Below are 19,474 nucleotides of genomic sequence, written 5' to 3'. Positions count from 1 at the left end.
AAGGCGGAAGCGCAAGTATTGGGACGCGGCCCACATGTCGCAAACCGGAAACGGAAACAAAGTTGATGGGTGAAAACCCGGACGTCGGAAGCCTCCTCCGTGGCATATAGTCCATTCCTGTTGGCCACTACACTCTTAAAACTGCTGGGTCAAAAACGACCAAATCTGGGTCAAAAATTGGACCAACCTAGTAACTTAGGTCAATTTGACCCAAACGTCTGAGTTGTTTTGTCCCCCCAAAAATTAGCTTGTTTTGTGGATCAAATTGGTCAAAGGTGGGTCAAATTGACCCAAATGAGCTTGTCTGTCCAATTTTTGACCCAGCTGTTTTTAATCACTATGGATTGCCTTTACGAAGAATGCCAACATTTAAGATCATGAATAACTTTTTTCAAAACTCTGAGCGTGGCTGATTCAGCATGGGTAGACAATAACACATCAACCAAGCCTGTATTTAAAAAAAAAAATGCTGTCATTGATTTTTTTTGTTTGTTTGCAAGTGCATTTATGGAAATGAAGGGTTGAGTGTTCTGCTACTTAATAAATGTGGGCGGGTCTAACAACTGGCACCCATTTAAATGTCATGAACCATCTAAAGGTGACAAGTAAGTTTTCAGTTCACTATATGCTTGTCTTGAAGTGTGTGTGATTATCAACTCCTGTGTGTGAGCCCAAAGCGTAATGTAGCACCGTTTTTTACGTTGAAGTAAAAGCATCCCATAATGTAACGTTTGCTCTGTAGTGGGGCGGAGGGGCAAAGATGGCAGCTGAATGCCAAGCTATGGTAAGGTTGTAGGACATTCCAAAAATGACCAGGCTGCGTCGCGGTCATTTGTTCATTCAGCATAATTAATTGTACATCCACACAGCCATCCTACCTCCATATCTGGCCCATCTGAAAGATGTGGATGAGGGACTGAGAGAACCACATACACAAGGAGTACGAGGCCGAGCGTTTCCGAGTCCGGCTGCCCATGGCGGTGCTGCTGGTGCTGTTGGTCGTAGTGTTCTTACTGGCGGTCGACGCCTGCCTCTGCGGCGTGGTCGGGGGATGCTGAGCGCTCACATCGCCGTGTGAAGCCGAGCCACTCAGCAGCTTATTACCGTCCATGTGCGAGCAATCGGCGGCGGATTCCGCCGCGTCCTCCGTGCTGAAGTCGTGAACGAACCACCGGAAGCTAAAGAGCTGCACCGAGAACGAACCCAGCACGACGAAGAAGAGCGTCAGGCCGAACCACCAGTAGTCTTGGTGGAGGTAATAGTCGACTGACAGCCAAACGTCAGTGCCCACGTCGGCCACATACACGGCCACTGCGGCGACTATCCACAGGCAGTCCCACAGCGTGTATTTCTGCTGCTCCCTGCCCAAGCGGAGACACGCCGAGTTGGAGCCGCCGCCGCCGCCGCAACATCGCGACTCCCCGTTAGCGAAGTCACCGTCCCCGGCTCCCGCCGAGTCAGCCTTGCCGCCCGGGTGGAGCCCTTGCACCGAGCCGGAGTAATCTGAGTTCTGCAGCGGCGTGAAGGCCACGTCGCTCTTCTTCATCTTCAGGACCCCGTCCGATTTAGCGGCCATTATTACCAGTTTATAATAACACTAGTCTATTATTTCTCCCAGCCTCTCCTCCACCCCTGCCTCCTCTCACCGTCGACACCCTTCTGCGCGTCTCCTCCTCTTCTGTCCTCCTCCGCCTCCTCCTATCTGGGCAGGAGCAGCTCCGCTACAGTGCCGGCAGGTCATAATCCACAAATTCAACAACAACAAAAGGAAGTCCGGACTGTTTACATCTTTCTCTTCATAAGATATCACATCTTAAGCGGGCTTCTTCCGTCGTGTGCCTGGAAGTTGTGCTTCTGCGCGTTGTTACAATAAGCAGATGGACCCCGCAAGGTCGACGAAGCAGATGAGGTGGTGATGGATGAAGAGTATGAGGAGGAGGAAGGCTGCAGCCACCAGCTTCTTCAATGGCAGAGACCAGAAACTATGACATCATCTCTCCCTGACTCTCTCCCCCCTCCACAGATTGTGTGCTTATTAGAATGAAAAAGAAAAAAAAAAGACTAGTTGAAAAGCCGTAACCATGGCAACGAATCCCAGACTCTCTGTGTCACTCTGACACTTGAATTAACACTTTCACAACACCATTGAGATCACTAATGGTAATTTCATAGCGTATCATCTCCTGTTGTGACCTTTGACCTCAACCATAGTTAATAGCATTTTATGGAAGATATTCTCAAATATCTTGTTATCTACTGACATAAATATTACGACGCCACAGTATGTGTCTCAAAATGGTGCACTGTGATTGGCTGGTGCCCAGTCCAAGGTGTACCAAGCATCTCCAGCTAACCCCCAGCGCTACTGAGGACAAGTGGTAAAAAGATGAAATCCAAAATGAGTTGCAGTGCTTTTGATATTTTCCATCTCAAAGGTAAATGCAATTTAACAGTTGCAATAAAGCAGGGGTGCTCAAGTTGGGTCCTCGAGAGCCCCTATCCAGCCTGTTTTCCATGTTTCTCTCCACTAACACACCTGATTCACGATCAGGATCGTTATCAGGTTCTGCAAAGCTTGCTGATTAGCTGATCATTAGAGTCAGCTGTGCGGCAGGAGGGAAACATGGAAAGCAGGCTGGATAGGGGCTCTCGAGGACCCAACTTCAGCACCCCTGCAATAAAGCAACCATTTTATCTTGTAAACCCTGACCCCCCTACTCGCACCAAAATGTGCTTAATTCAGTTAAACTGTATGTATTTAATTGATTAAGCATCATTTAAATGCTTTGTTGAATCAAATTGAATGTCCATCACCTTTCAAACTGCCATATTAAAGCGGGGACGAGTGGGTGGAATCAGATTTCACTGGGCGATGGATAATTGATAATGATAATAAATAATGTATGTTATTAAATGTTGGACAATTGCAGAGGTGGAATCTGTGCATTAGTTATTGTTAACTTATTTATGTGCCACCTGAAAGGCCAGTTGAGCCATTACAGTATATCGGTGTTTTATTATAGGCAACATAAAAGACAACAATCTTTATCATCCGTGCCAGTGCACAATTTTGTCCATTAACTCGTCACTCTATCACACGATGATGATTGAATTAAATGCGGAGTGACTTGGACAAAAGTGGACCTGTTTTTGTGATTTGAGACCATAAAAAGTCATTCATCCTTGATTTGGCAGGTGACAAATGTTTGGTTCTAATGCGTCTACAATCTCCGGGGTCATCAATTTTGGATGCCGTTGTATGGTGCAGAAAGAATTTAAAACAAATGAAACAAAAGGATTGAGCTTCCTCATTTCATTTTCAGATGGCTATTTCAATTTATGACTAAAACAATATCGCAATAACAATGCAAAGATTAGAACAAATGACATCAACCTTTATTTTTCATTCACACGAATACATACAGTAGAGAGAAAAAATTAAATTGTTCTGCTTGCTGAAGATACAAATCTAAGATGCAAGGCATTGTTGGCCAAGTTCGGTCCTCGAGAGCCACTATCCAGCCTGTTTTCCATACCTCCCTCCTTCAGCGCAGCTGAATCTAATGATCAGCTAATCGGCACGCTTTGCAGAAGCCCAATAACAACCCTGATCATGAATCAGGTGTGTTAGTGGAGAGAAAAATGCAAAACAGGCTGGATAGGGGCTCTCGAGGAGCCAACTTGCTTTAGCACGACTTCTTCTTTCAGTAGCTAAGACTGGCCCATTGGAACTGACACAAAATGACATGAATAACAACATTTACATTCGGCACTTTTTCAAGGACAGCAAATTAACCCATTATCGTCCCAGCGTTCCTTTCCGTAAACATTAAATTGCAGGTGTTGCAACATCGCAGATATAACGGCCAATCAATATGCCATGTCAACAACAATACAAGGTTGAAGTATAGAATATTAACATCATTTATCATTTTATTGGCATCTGTGGCTGAAAAAGCACGTGCATGAGAGTCTCTGTTGGTAGCATGACTCTGCGAGTGATTTTTTTTCTTGCTCGGAAAATTTACATCATGCTATGGTTTTACTCACATGAATCTATTTGCTGTTCCTGGAACTACTGCAATAATTTTCAATCAAATTTGATGTGGGCTTCCAATACAGATCATAAGTAATATCTTGAGGCCCTTTTTAATGGAGCAGGTGCACGACCAACAGAATCGCAGATCCCACATGGAAAACATTGTTGGTCATGCGTACAAGAGGCAGTCAGTGTTTGTTGGTATTGTGTTAAGACATCTGAATGTTTTCTTCCATGTTACCATAAATCTTATTAGAATAGTTACCAGTTGATGACAAACCTGACTCATGCTTATCCTGAATTTGCCCTTAATTATACTGCCAAAGGTGCACTTGGCCACAGCAGTGATAAAAGGTGCACTTAAAAGGCCGACCTGATGCACAAAGAGTCCAATGTATAAATAGGAAAGGGGCCTGTACATGCAAATGCTTTGGGGATGTGGCACATATTATTCCAAGTCAAAAGATGAATTGAAATTAGTTAAAAAAATAAAATAAAATCTTTTTTTTCTTTTTCTTTTCTTCTTATGAATAGCTCAGTATTGTTCAGTCAGTAATTTTACCGATTTGACACTTTTTTAAATTTTATTATTATAATTTTTTTGTATGTGTGTGTGTGTGTGTGTGTGTGTGTGCATGTGTGCAGGTGCGTGTGAGTGTGTACTCATTAGTTCACCTAAAACCTATTAAAAATCCCATACCGTTCACCTAAACCGAATACTTCAGAATCCAGCTGGAGTCGTGAGGTTGTCAGGAGACCCGAGGAAGGATCAAAGAAAAGAAAGGAAAGTGAAATCCAGCACCGCCCAGACATAAAAAAATTAATTATAATTACTACTTCACAGAAAGTGTTGGGGGAAAAAAAGAGAATACATTTTTTTTTTTTTACAAACCGTAACATTTACATGTTTTAATAGTCTTGTTTTATTATCACAGCTTCAACATGAATTGACATTCTCAAAGTAACAATGAAATATCCTTTGACTTTTAAAACTCGAAATGTATTAAAAGTCCCTTTCATAAACCTGTCCCAACACGAATCCACCTTCATCATTTGTGGCATACGGTTTCATATTAATAACACCATAACAGTATCTGTAAGATAGGAGGCCATTAATGCAAGATAATATAGGACATAAATCATCAGTGAATTCTGTATAAATCTATTCCGATAACATATGCGCACGTCAAATAAAAACATGCCCCTGCATGCAATATTATAATAACCTGTTTCATATCCTACATTTAATCACCCAAGTCAGTGACAAATGTGCGAGAAATGATGGATGTCACAATGTGACAATGTAATTAAAAACCAAGAGCCTGCATAAATAGTGAGGTTGCTGCTCTCCATTTATGGCTGATATGCACTGCAGCATGGTAAAAATATGTGTCCATACATACTTTTTTTTTTACGTCCTTTTTCGATAATATTCTCAAATGCCGCGGTGCAAATGTAGTCATGTAGATGGTGCCATCAAACCAGTGTAATGATTGGCTAGGCTAGTTATCCTTAATATGAATTCAGTAAATACGTCTTTTTCTCCTTCCTTGAGCCACAGGACACAACACTGTATACAATATGAGATTATCTACTAATTGGATTTGGCCCTCACCTTCACAGTGCAACAAATGACAACATGACAACCAACAAAGTGGTTTATCGTACATATTTTCTTACGCGCTAGGGTGCCTCAGAGAGATTACACTTTGCAAGCTTACCACCAAAATGACTGCCAATTATTTTCTGGCGTGAGCGTGTGAGCGAGTGAAAAGCTCGGTGAAGAGGAGCTAGCGGCAGAGGCGAGCAAGAACTCGCTGGAGTGGCTAACAAGATTGGCTAGCAAAAGCTAGCAAGAGCAAGAGACAAGCGGCGGGAGCCCGAATCACGAGACTCAGCGACGACCACCTGAAGGCCCCAGCAGTGGAAGGTAAAGGCAGCATTCGACCCATTGACGCGAGCTGCCAGAGGCTAACTACGTTCGCAAAGTTCTTCCCCGTCAGGTATCCATAGCAAAAAGGCGCAACGCAAACAATGTAATATAATTAGAGATGACAAGTGATGGAAAAATGAAGCTTCATGAACCACTTGCGATGTTGCAACTTTTTTTTTTTTTTACTCTTCTAGATGGCGCTCTTGGTTTAAAGATGTTAATATGTGTCAACTGTGGGCGTGTGAAGCCCTTTAAGACTCTTTTGTGATTAAGTGCTATATAAATAAACTTGATATACTATAAATAAACGGTTCTAGTGGTTCATGAAGCTTCATTTTTCCCATCACTAACGATTACTAGACATACGATTATAAAAAATAGTGATAGAACATATGTTTTGCATATTATTGAAATGAATAGTGGGTATTTAAAATAAATTAATTATTAGATCCCCACTCGATGGCACTAAATCTTACACACGGTCCCTTTTAAAGTTAAATGAACTACAGCTTCTTTCAATCTAAGAAATCTAGTTTATTCATTAATTTTCTTTCATTCATCCTGTCCAGGGTCATGTTATTATTATTTCATAATTTATCTCACAAATACACAGTTGAGCTGCTTGATTACATATTATTGTAGTCTGGATAGGCTGTCGTAATTTTTTTTTATCCATGAAACACTTGTCTGGTTTGATTGGCCAAGTATCATATGCTCTCTTTGTTTTACTCTCTCAATAGCACAAGGCTTGGATGAGATCTTAAATGATGTGTACATAAGCGATAGAGTTGGGCACTTGTTATTTCTTGCGTGGGACCTTGTCACCCAGCGGTACTTCATCCATTAGTTTCTGCAGATAAATCACAGAAATATGTTGGTGGAAGTGGAAGCACTCACTCACTCACTCACTCACTCACTCACTCACTCACTCACTCACTCACTCACTCACTCACTTACTCACTCACTCACTCACTCACTCACTCACTCACTCACTCACTCACTCACCTCAAGCAGTCTGCTGGAGTAGTTGAATCCATCCTCTGCATCCCTGCGGGTGTCATCTACCTTGTACCTCCTGCAGGCCAGCAGCAGTTCATTGGAACTGTAGAGTCGGGCCGGGTCGATAGAGGAGCTGTTGATCAAGCTGACCAGGTACTCTCTATAATGCTTCCTAGATAGTCACAAAAGAAGACGGAAGCCATTTTATGTGAGATGGATGGGTGGGAACATTTTGCAACAGTGATGATATAAAGAGGCTGAGCACAGAAACTGACTGCAGAGAGCAGAGATAACTGTTTGAGGGTAGATTTGAAACAAATGAATACAATGGACTATCATCACATCAAATCAGGTGAGTTATCCTTGCATTTCAGTTGTGTTCCTGTATTGCTCAGTACTTAACTCATTCACTGCCATTGACGACTATTGACGTAAAAAATTCACGTGAACTATTTCTATTAGTTTACTTTTTTTTTTTTATTCTTATTTTTTAAATGAAAACCTATATATATTTTTTTGTTATAACAGATATAAAATTATCATGCAATTAATTACGATTAATAATTATTTATTTATTTTTTAAAATTGTAATTAATCACATGACTTCACTTGTTAACTAACGATTAATCACAAATTTTATATCTGTTCTAAATTAACAATATTTTTTTCCTAGGTTTTCATACTCTTGTTAGCAAAAGTGGATTTTTTTTTTTAAACTAATAGAAATAGTTCAAATGAATTTTTTACGTCTATAGACGTCAATGGCAGTGAATGAGCAATGACAGTTTGTGAAGCTCTGTTAATTTTTAATCAAACTGAGTTATGAAAACGTAATTAATTTTGATTGTTTTATGTATCAAAATTAATTTATTTTTCTGCGTTTTGCATTTCTATGCCATAAAATTGTAAGTATACGTTGTGTTGTGTTTAGTATATTTGAAGTACAGTTTATTCACATGTAGTTGATTTAGTTAATTGTGTATGCAAAAAGTCAACCAGCTGTGTGCCTCTGTGAGTAGCGCAAATAATGTTGAATAAAAAGGTCTCATACTCGCAGAGTCCCGCATGTCCAGTTTGGGTCTGCGCGCCACAAGCTGAGTCAGGCTGCTGACCTCCGTCATCCTTCTGCTCGATCACGCCACACAGCCCTTGGAGAGATAACAAGTGAGACAAAAGAATCATTATAAAAACAAATGTATTTTCGCTGTTGAGTAGGGTCACCTACCTGTCTGTGTTCCAGGAGGGGGCTCAGTATTGTATGCAACACCATTATTCTGTCATTTAAAGGGAAAAAAGAAAATATTTGTAAATTATGAATTTATATTAGTAACTATTTAAATAGCTCAAATGTTTTTATCTCATTAAAAAAAAAATGTAACCACCAAAAACAAAACTCATTCTCATATTGATTCTCATTCATCCACTCACCATGATGTGAGTTTGTGATATTAAACCACCACTTTGTTCTGCATGTCATCTAGTTGCATGCGCTGTAATCATTTATGAATACCACAAGAAAATATTGGAACACCAGTTACTTTTATCTAATGAAAAACCCAGATACCTCCAATAAAGCCTGGAGTCGAGAAGGTTCCCAGTCTCTCAAATAGAAAAGACAGTCCCTGGGGTGATGGGCATGTAGTCCAGATACAGTACACTCATCCACGGCACAGGTCTAGCAGGAGAAAGAGAAACGTGGTTGTCCTTCAGTAATATTATAGAAGCAAGATTCCCTGTGTGGCACTTTTCAATACAATGCTTATGGCGAACAGATGATTTGGCAAACTCACAGTATGGAACGGGTTGTTGCAACCGCTGCAGAACTGGTAGCGACACTGAGAGCAGCAGAAGTGCATGCAGCCTCCTTTCGACAGCGCATACTGGAAGCGGCAGTTCGGACAGGCTGAAAGAGAAGGACGATGACATCAGTGCAATTAGGAACAGTTCTTAATCTGATGCCCAATTCAAGAGGTTGCATTGATAGATTATTATAATTTATTATTAATTGATAGATTGCTCACAAAAGGTATGTTTTGCAGAAATTAAATAGCAACGCCTTAAGTTGGATAAGAGAGGCTGGGTGTACTGTATAGTGTGCTAATTATGTGCTCCGATAATTCTCGCCTAATTGCTTTTTCTCCTTCCTTTTTCTCAAAAGTCATTAAAGCAGGAGAAGAATCACAATGATGTGATCTGTGTCCTGAAGAGACAATTACAGACACGTTTTCCTTAATGCGTTCTGTAATGAACAGCAGTTACATGTTTTCTAAAAGCAAGACCACAAAAAATGATTATCACAAGAGAGCCAACCCCTTTTTCCCTTACACAGATACAACAGCTTACATTAAGAATTTGAATAATATTTATTGGACAAATATTTTAGATTAGAACATACAATAATTTTTTCTCCAGTAGCCGCACACAACAAATTTCACAGTGTCAATTCAACACTTAAGGAGTTAAATTTTAACACCGTGTCCGAGTGTATTTGGTCCTATTCAGAATTGGTGTTTAAGTAAACTTTTCCATAGTGTTAAAATTTCAGTGTAAAATTAATTCTAAACACAGTAAAAAAATAACGCTGGCAAACACTGTCAAAAAGTCAGTCCGCGACTTCTTTAGCTTTCTCCTCCTTTCTAAAACGTGTGCTTCAAACGGGAGGATTAAACTTCCGTGACTTAGTGATGTCAAAAAGACACGGAAGTGCACTCGAGCCAGCCCCCTCGAGTTAGTGGCACCGCCTCTGGTAAAGGTTTGTCACGCCCACTGAAATTCGAGAAGCTGGCTGCTCCTTTCTTTTTCTCCCCTGCTAGCAAAAGCTCCACGGAGAGGGGAGCAAACAATGATCAGGAAAAAGTGGTTGCTTCCTTCGTCCAAAGTCTTTGAGAAGACAGTGGATTAATTTTATTTTTGAAGGACGTGTACCAGCAACATTTCTCAAAGGACTGTTTTGTTTGTAAAAGCCTGTTCAGAGCTGGATTTGCAACACGTTTAAACATAATGGATCGGTCCCAACAGTGTGACACGACTGCAAACGGGAAAGATGTGAGTTTAACATTTTGGATTTAGCCTTCCTTCCTATCTTTTACAATAAGAGATGTGCACTTTCTAGCATATTACTGATGTACTTTTAGTGCCTAAAGTGGGAGCCTTATTTGTCGTGTGGAGCTTGCACGTTGCGACCGCGCTGTTGCCTAAATGTGCACATTTGTGTTATTTATAACCGCTTGTAAATGTCTACAAGCATTCATGGCAAATCAGAGACATTCACGGCAAAATAACGTTCGCGGGAGATTTGCCAGTTACGGCAAAATAACTATTGCCTAAACAATCACAAACTAACGCATAGTCTCTGTAGTAACGTTATGCTACTTTTTCTTATGGTAAAACGTTATGCCCACTTTTCCACATATTGAAATAGTTCTCTAATTTATTTTCATCTGCTCCCATGGCCAGTCGTTTCCATTCACAACATTAGCACATGACTACCATGACCGAAATCACTTCCCCTTCGAGAGAGAAGGGTATGGCCTAGGCGTGGCCTGGTGCAGCTATTTACATAAAAGTGACACGCCCCTAAAACAGGCTGTTTTGAACAGAGCGTTTTTTGGCGGATTTAGGGACAGCAAAAATATTAGATCCAAAGTCAATTTTGATGAATGCATGTCACAGGCATGTCTTTTTATACATTTGAGAACTATTTTAGTATGTTAAAAAGTTGAATAAAATGAGACCTTTAAGTCTTGAAGTGATGGTGGCATGAACTGATTTCACAACCTGGCAAGCATTCATCAGTGTGCAGTTAATTAAGAACCGGAATGACTTACTTCCTAAACAGGCTTGATAGAAATGTATTTCAGTTAGCAAGGCAACCACGTATGAATTGAGTGTAAACGCCTACATTTAACACCTACAATACATGGGAAATGCCGGCGCGAGAATTCTTGGATCCAAAAACGACAACATGGCATCACGACATCCTTGCTGCCCTTCACTGGCTACCTGTTTAGGAATTGATTTTATGATTGTTTTTAAAGCCCCGTAATGGTCAGGCAGGCTTCTGCCTATATTTCAGGGCTGCTTGCGCCATATGAGCCTGTCTGTGTATAAGAGTATAGATTTACTATCTACCAGCAAATTACACAACACACAGCCATTACTGCTTAAATAGCTGGCACCGCAGTCGAGTACATCCCAAGTTTATGGGGTGGCAGTCTCTCATCTAGAAGCACTTTGGAACCAGAAATTCATAATTCAAGTGCCATTGCGAACAGAACATGGCACATATGTTCAACATAAAGAGCTGTTTGGAGGTATTGTTTCCAATTTCCATCCATCCAGTTTCCTGTAATGGTCATTAAATTGTTAGTTACTATTTAGCTCCCCCTTCTGATGATGACGTCCAATATGCTTGAGTTAGAGGTTAAAGGTCGTATTAGTCATCCATTACCAGGATGACGATGCATGTAAGAATCGTGTTAGTGCCTGTGTTTGTGTGTGTGTGTGTGACGCGCACTAATGCCGTTGTCTCGTAAGTAGCCAGCCAGGCCCTGTTTCTGATATTCCGGATCGTTCTCTCTCTTCCAGGACTGGTACTGTTCACAGGACAAACCAGCATGCTGAGATTCCCACTGCGCACAAGATACAGAAACAGAAAAAAATATATAATAGTTTCGGAACAGTTCCCCCAAGCTTGCTTTGTTCATTTGGCAAATTAGTGTAGGAAAGTGAGTGCTGAAGTGCCTAAGCTGTTATTACAACTGCTTAGTGTCTGATCGCTACATAAATGGGACTTTGTTTTTGGTTGTCTTTCATTGGAACTCCTACTCTGCTGCAGTAAGCCCGGTAAAGTATTTAGACGATTTTATAACGCTTACAGTTTCAGGGTTGGCTCAGACGTGTACTGAATCATCCCTTAGTCATGATGTTATAGGATGCGACCGCTGGGGATTTTCCCATAATGTGCTCAGCTTCTCCGCCTCGTTTGCTAACATTCATACCCCATCAATCTATCTTCCTCACCTTTCATCATCCCCCTAGTTTTTTTTTTTTTGGTGCTTTCTCCCCAGCCTTGTGTTCTCTTCTGCGATGGTTTGTTTGATAATAATTAAAATGTGAAGGAGTGCAGTTAATTGTCTAAAATCCGACATTAGACGTACACATTTAATATATGGCTTTTGTTAACTTATAATGAGCAAAAGCATTTACAGCATCTTGAAATAATTTAGGTCAAACAATATTGCTTAACAAAATAATTAGGTAGACAGAGCAACAGATTGATCGCAAGTCTCTGTTGCACTGCATTATGGGATTTGCAGTTTGTGCTTCATCAGTGCTTCAAACAACGCCATTAGTGTTTCCCAGCATATGCTTTGCTGTAGTCATAATTATCACATTTGACTGCATTATCACGCCTCCTGATATTCTATATTGACGGTGTAATAGTTCAAGTGGTGTCATTTCTAGTCGTGCACAGTCCAATTATTGCTAAACTTTTGGTGGCAGTTACATCATTAATGAGACTCTATAGTCTAAAGCAACATTGGTAAAAAATGTATGAATCCCAGTTTAATAAAGAATAGTTATCAAGAAGAAAAACAAAGACTACGTGTTGCACATTGCAGGAATTTCACAGATTAGGTCTAAAGGAATGATCACACAGCATGTAATAATAGAAGTACTGCAAACACACTGAGCAAAGTAACACTCCAACAGTTTCTCACTTTATTTTAATGCTATAAAACGGTTGCCAATGCACGATTCTGAGAATGAAACAAACTAGCCATACATGATCAAAAGAATAACACGACTTTGTGTTTCTGAGCTGTAAATGGTTGAAAAGAGATGAATTACTATCATTTTCTCCATTTAGAGCACACTATTCCTCTAATAGTGCTCAGGGGTGTATATCACACAGATATCGTATATATGAAGTAAAGCTTTTGAGAGGAAGCCTTTATTCCTACAAACGATTGTGTATGGGCGGAGCTTTATAGACGTGCTCCATCGATTAGTCAACGCTTCGCGTAAGAGGCTCGGGCTGTTTTTCTTTGTGCGTCTTTTCATTCTAGGTTTCAGTCAATACTGCAGTGCAATTACAGACATCACTTATTGTTCCCTACTTGTGTTAAGTAGATAAAATAAAGTTTAGGGTTACAAATATATAAAACTGCTAGTAATACTTACAGGCTTTTTGCACTGAGCACAAAAACTGTTGCGGCACTGGAAACAAGTGACTTTCAGCTGGTCTCCATCATAGATGAACCCATATGAACACTGCGAAGAAGAGTTTGATGGCATCGATGTATGCTTCTTTTTTCTCCACTTGACGTTAGGTGCATAATGTATCTGACAAACTTACATGGCAGCACCACAGAAACTTTGGGTCCTTAATAAGGGCCTGCTCTGTCAGCTTCTTATGAAAGAGTTCATATACTTCGGGTTCCAGACATTCCCTCAGCTGAAATACATATTTATATTAGCCATGCACCTACTAAAAAGCAACCTGTTTATTGAGGATCCTCTGACACTGAATAATAAAATGAAATGTAATCCTGTGTTTATGTGCTACCTGGATGTCCAAGGTGGAGAAGTAGCTGTTGAGGTCCTCTGGGTCATTGATGTCGGGCTCCCAGCAGACGGGACACACCATGTCTCTGATATGTTTGTCCCTGACGGCGATGGTGAAATGCTGCTGGAAACAACCACAACACACGGAACACTGGCACGATGTCAGGGACTGCATCTGAAAGGGGACAACAGAAACACATTTAGAAGCGCACATACATCTGTGTTAACTAGTTGCAGCCTTCCATGAAGATAAGTACAAATGAAACCTCTTTTTTTTTTTGTATGTAATCGTCGTTGCTATGTGACAAACATTTATGTCCATTTTTTCTCTCCATTTTGTATTTTTATTTTTTACGTTTTTGAGATCAAACTGAATGCAGACATCCCAAAAACGTAAAAATAAAAAAATTGTGAGGAAAAAAAGGACATAAGTGTTTTTCACATAGCAGCGACGATATGTCAATACATTTTCATAACCGCTTATTCCTCACAAGGGTCGCAGGGGTGTTGGAGCCTATCCCAGCCGGCTTGCGGCAGTAGGCGGAGTACACCCTGAACTGGTTGCCAGCCAATCGCAGGGCACACAGAGACGAACAACCATCCACACTCACAATCACACCTCGGGTCAATTTAGAGTCTTCAATTAACCTGCCATGCATGTCTTTGGAATGTGGGAGGAAACCGGAATACCTGGAGAAAAACCACGCAGGCACGGGGAGAACATGCAAACTCCACCCAGGAAGGCCCGAAGCCCGGACTCGATCTCACGTCCTCAGCACCGGACGACGCCCGTCAATAAAACAATGACGACAAATACACAATCATTACCTTACTATGGGGAAAGACAGAAAGGCAGATGGGACATTCTTTGGCCAGGACTCTTTTGATGAACTCTCGGTCATGTGACTCCCGTACGGCCTGTACTACATCCTCCAGGGAGTAGGGGGCGTTGTGCTCCTGAAGGAGCGACAGCGCTAGCTCACAGCGGCCCCAGCTGGGTAGGTCATATACCGCGAGTAACCTCCGACAAATACGCTGGAAATGTAAAAAAAAAACAAAAAACAACAGTTAGGTAACTTTGTAGCAACATTTGTTATAGGTCACATGTCATTAATTGATTGAAAGGACATGAGCTGGTGTGTACCCATTTATGTTATGCACTGCACACTGTGCGCAGTGTGTCTGATCTAGGGTTATTATAGTTTAGGAATTTTCATTTTTTATTTCGTTATAAAAAAAAGTAAAATTTCTTGCTTGCTTATCGGCTGAGTTAAATGAAAAAGCAGGCGAGTTGAGACATTGGAGCAAAAAGTCAAGCACACAAAATTGTCGCCGAGGAGCGACGTCGTCTAAAGGTGCTTTTTTTTTTTTTTTTTTTTTTTTTTTCTTTTTTCTTTTGGTGCTTTTCTATTGGCTGCTGCTAAATAAAACCATTTCTGTGTGACACACTTTCAAACACCCTTATTGAAATAAATATACTTAAAATCACAATTAGGCCCCGTCCAGAGGGAAGCAAAGCCGGCTTCGTTCCTCAAACAAATCTCGTACACACAGAAGCATTTCAAGACTTTTATTTTTTTTTTTACGGAAATGTTTTTTAGTTAATTTTTGTGAACTAAAATAACCTTGGTCTGATCTTACCTGTTTGTCAGGGTGGTGGATATCAACTGCTGGCTCAGGCTTGTCACTCCAAATACGTTCATGAAAGGGTTCCAGAAGGGGGCGCTGCAGAACAACCAGCGCCCCTCTAACCTCCCCCCCGCTTTGCCTCAAAACCTCATGACAATGAGCCTCATCACCGAAGCCCAATGAGAACAGCATCTTTACCTGAGGAGGCAAGTAACAGATGTCACACACGTTGTATCAGACTTAGGCAAGAGTGCAGCGATTTTGAGCAAAGTCAACAATGCGTTACTTTTGCGAGTCTGTCTCGTAGAGCTTGTCTGGCAGCCCTCTCAGGATCACCTCCTGTCGTCAGCCAGGCCTGCTTGGCTTCTGCTCTGGAAAGTTGGACTGCAACTTTTGCTTTGAAATTATCGTACACTTTTCCAGAATCCTCAGCGGGGAATTCACACGACCTGTTCTGTGTTGAGAGTACAATTGATTAAAGGAGGCATAGTATAATTGTTTTCTACATGATTTAAAATGGCTCTAATAGAGATCAAAATGCCCCAATGATTAAAAATATATATATTTATGGAATATTTTTCACCCTTTTTTTATAGCCTAATGTCTAATTTGTTACTTTGTCAGGTGTTACTGGACTTTTGATGACTGGGGGTAGCACTCTTCTCAAACTTTTTATGCAAGCACCTTAACTTATTTGCTCCCAAAAAACGTATAAATACGTTCTATTTTAACTGTTTTAAGTGTCCCAAAGCCACATTTGTAAGTTTTTTTAAGTTTTGTTTTTTAATGCTAGCGCATACAGAAGGCCTTGATGTAGCCTCTCAACTGCAAAGAACGGTTGAAAAAAAAAGGTAGTTTTACACAAACCAGAAGGTGGAAGCAGAGCAAAAGAGATCAACCAGGGCCATGTTGAAAAAAAGGTCATTTATTCACAGTTCTAAATGGATTTGTAAATAATGATGAAACTTAGCTATATTCTAATTCGAATTGCTGCAAAACGGAAACAGATAGAAGCATCCTTTTTTTTCTTGATGAAAGAAGAGACTCTAATCTTTCTTTTGGGAGGTTCCATGTTTTTATAGCAATAGAACACAATATTCTGTGGGCCTTGCAAAATCAGACAAAATCCAGTAAAACAGCTGGGAGTGAAGGGGATTGCTTCAGTGAGAATGGCTGGGAGTGAATGAGTTAAAAGTACATTTACCATAACTGTCCATTTTAAATTATGATTGTGAATCATTTAAATTGCAATTGGTTGCAGATTTCGATGAGTGTGAGCACATACTGTAGACTGATAGGAGAGCATTGCTGACAACAAGCTGATCTTGTCCAGTTGTTGAGGCAGCTCTGACTTTAACCATTTGCAAGGCAGAATGTTGGTATCTTTAGTGACCCTCATGCACGTGAACACCTCCTCTGGGCTGATGCCATTCTTCTCCCCATCCTAACATAGACAGAAAGAGCAAATGTCATACATGAGAATACAAACACGTGAGCCGTGCAGTGCATTACGGGGACTTGCTCGAATCAGCTGTATTAGCTTCAGCCCGTCCTCCTTCATTCGCCGCTGCCGACAAGAGTTGGGGTCTTCTTGCGTCAGTTGTTTGGGTTTGACTGGCAGAGCGGGGACGCGTCTGACCGGGGAGGGGGGGCGGAGCTTCGACGGCAGAGGTGCGGGCTCTGGACGGGCGAGGTCACACATCTCACAAACTGTGGCAGGCGAGTAGTTGAGATATGTACAGAACTGACACACCCACTGGCCAGAAAGGGCACAAAATAGAAAAAATGTGCAATCAAATTATTATTTAATTATATAAGCGATTCAGAAAAGGGATGGATGGATCGCTCACTCTTTCAACAACAGATTTTTCTTTTCCACACATTTTTTTGAGCCAAATAATCAACTCACCTGGCTGTCAGGGTCCCCAGGCATACCCAGTACAGGTGCTGGTGGTCTGGGAGGGGTGATAGGAGGGTGTGAAGGTGTAACCGGAGGTCGCGTGGCCAAACGAGGTCTTTCACACACCTCACACAGAATACTGCTGGCTGCATTGGCCATAGTACAGCTCTTACACTGCCACTCTATATTGAAACATTAAAACACTGGTTATATTTCCACATGCTTTTCATGAACTAAGTACCACTTGATTCAATTAAGCAATTTAAAGCAACACTAGTAATTTATTTTTTATTTTTAACAAACCTCTTAAACATAAACAATAGTTGTGTACTTCCTGTAAATATTTGGTTGGCACTATTTTAAATGACTAAAAATTTCAAATTCAATTTGTTAAAACATATATAATAACAATGAAATGCAGATATAATTGTGAATACATAATTATACACGTTTGATTTTCCCATTCTTCCCTCGTCTACAGACTATATTACGATATGTTAAAAGAAAGCAGAACAAAGAGTAGGATGAAAACGATCCGATTCCAGAGGTTGTGGGAAGCACCAAGTGATGGAACGGACCTGTAATGGTAGCTGGTGGAGATTCATCTGCAGCAGAGCCGAGCGATTCATAGCGAGGGCACTCACAACCTTCACACAGCACATCCTGGTACGAGTTGACTTTTGTGCAGTGAAGGCAATGCCAGGTGGAAGAACTGAAAGTAGAAGGCACAACAGTGGTCAAAATTGTACGGATTAGAAACTTAATAGACCATTAATGATTATTTCAGTCATAGCAACATTTTCAACTGTTAAGTGATACACTGCACAGTAAGCAATGTTGTATCAATATTAGATCTATATTTCATTTAAATTCATCTACCTTAATGTCTTTAATTAAAAAATCCACAAGGACGACGAGCCAGATGAGCACCAGTAAATGTATTTCACTGCTGACACATACTGTAGTATTTGAGGCTTGTTAAGATTAAAAGCTGCCAAGAGCCAATTATGTGTGTAAGATATATTGCAAAATGTAAGCAGTCTAACCTTTTACTATTCCCGCTTTTGGACGTTGGTGCAGAATTGGCGGATGTGACAGCAGTTCGACGGTGCTTGGCCCTTTCAGGATAGGAATGGTACAGTCTGTCACACTCGGAACACATGCCTTGCAGGCAGGTGAGGCAGTGGACAGTGATGCGAAATATTCCACAGATAGTGCAGTTCTCTGGAAAGGCATCATAAACAATGACATTAAATCGGCTGATGATGGCCCTTCAAACATCAGCTAAGACTATTGGCCAATTTGTATTTTTTTGGAACAAACAAATATTCTTCGAAAAAACTTACATTCAATAGATGTTTTCCACGAAAATGGGGAAATGGGGATTAAAATCCCTTAAAAGACTAAAAAAATTATTATTAAAAAAAATATGTAATAAAAAAAAGAAAAAAAGAAAAAAATTGTGCATACAGAACTACAACCTTGCAGGGATTTCCAGCAGTTTTAATTTAATTAATTTAAATTACCAGACATTAAAGTCAAACACAAAATATTACACTGGTGCCAACCTCTTTGGGGAGCAATGACTTGAGTGAATTACAGAAAGTGGAGTAACCCTTGCTATGAAATGCTATGACATCACCCTGTTGGATTTTAATGGTTCCAGTAGCCATAGTGCTTTGTATTTTGGGTCTGGGTTAAGTGGAATAGCATGATGCACTCGCCATTAAAAAACATGTACCTGCATCAAAACCCAGAATACTTGACTGATATACATCTTTGTAACATCAAATGATCACTTCTACAACATTCGTAAGGAAAACACAAAGTCCCATGACTGGTGGGCTATTTTATAACAGGCCCTTGGGCTACTCATGTGATTCTTAGTGGCGACCACTGCTGTACGTAATTGTGCTTTGAGGTTCAAGGCTAAGAAATAATTCAGTGCTATGAAGGCGTCAGTATCCTCACCTGGGTGTTTCTTGAAGGGAGGGAACATGACCTGAATGGGTTTGAGACTTTGGTGGTTGGAGGAGAGTGAGCGAGCATGGCTGCCCTCCCGCATGGAATGATGCTGGAGAGGGAAGGCGAGCGACTTGGACTGGCTGTCTGAATGATGTTTACTACTGCCGAAAGACGAACGGCTGACCACAGCATCTGTGTTCAAACCCACATCCTAAATACAGAGAAAACATTGGGTCAAGTTAAATTAACAACCCACAAAGCAACCCAATCTGTTGGGTTGTTTTGTTGGTTATTTGTGGGTTATTCATTTGACTCAACTTTTTGGGCTAACCGAATAAATAATTTTGGGGGTAAGTGAATAACCCAATTTAATTGGGTCGAAAATGAATCAGCCCAACTTTTTGAGTTATTAAATTTGTTAGGTTGTTTTGTGGGTTAT

At 40.7% G+C, this 19,474-nt stretch overlaps 2 protein-coding genes across 3 annotated transcripts in view; both read right to left on the bottom strand.

Annotated features, from left to right (window-relative positions):
• The window catches only part of xkr4 (XK related 4), a 31,779-nt gene extending 29,754 nt beyond the window's left edge, over positions 1-2,025 (bottom strand). For both annotated transcript variants that reach the window (XR_015097032.1, XM_086094362.1), the window contains exon 1: positions 879-2,025. Coding sequence is in view for 1 of the 2 variants with exons in the window: in XM_086094362.1 (XP_085950488.1) it covers positions 879-1,576 (698 nt within the window). In the remaining variant the exon portion in view is untranslated. The remainder of the gene's footprint in view (positions 1-878) is intronic.
• Positions 2,026-4,649: 2,624 nt separating this feature from the next.
• rnf31 (ring finger protein 31) overlaps positions 4,650-19,474 on the bottom strand; it is a 22,229-nt gene continuing 7,404 nt past the window's right edge. The window contains exons 6-24 of the mRNA XM_086094316.1: positions 19,042-19,246; positions 18,117-18,294; positions 17,649-17,782; positions 17,080-17,252; positions 16,693-16,926; positions 16,456-16,614; positions 15,457-15,624; positions 15,183-15,368; positions 14,370-14,576; positions 13,543-13,716; positions 13,333-13,431; positions 13,158-13,247; positions 11,488-11,602; positions 8,762-8,874; positions 8,536-8,646; positions 8,197-8,245; positions 8,023-8,119; positions 6,978-7,143; positions 4,650-6,822 (exon numbers count right to left, since the gene is read on the bottom strand). Coding sequence (XP_085950442.1) covers positions 6,772-6,822; positions 6,978-7,143; positions 8,023-8,119; positions 8,197-8,245; positions 8,536-8,646; positions 8,762-8,874; positions 11,488-11,602; positions 13,158-13,247; positions 13,333-13,431; positions 13,543-13,716; positions 14,370-14,576; positions 15,183-15,368; positions 15,457-15,624; positions 16,456-16,614; positions 16,693-16,926; positions 17,080-17,252; positions 17,649-17,782; positions 18,117-18,294; positions 19,042-19,246 — 2,709 coding nt within the window. The 3' untranslated portion in view covers positions 4,650-6,771. The remainder of the gene's footprint in view (positions 6,823-6,977; positions 7,144-8,022; positions 8,120-8,196; positions 8,246-8,535; positions 8,647-8,761; positions 8,875-11,487; positions 11,603-13,157; positions 13,248-13,332; positions 13,432-13,542; positions 13,717-14,369; positions 14,577-15,182; positions 15,369-15,456; positions 15,625-16,455; positions 16,615-16,692; positions 16,927-17,079; positions 17,253-17,648; positions 17,783-18,116; positions 18,295-19,041; positions 19,247-19,474) is intronic.

This window comes from Leptonotus elevatus, chromosome 1, assembly GCF_054856555.1.
Source record: "Leptonotus elevatus isolate MCC_2025b chromosome 1, RoL_Lele_1.0, whole genome shotgun sequence".
Lineage (NCBI taxonomy): Eukaryota > Metazoa > Chordata > Actinopteri > Syngnathiformes > Syngnathidae > Leptonotus > Leptonotus elevatus.
Note: the sequence above shows the minus strand (reverse complement) of the source record. Positions and strands in the feature narration are given on the sequence as shown.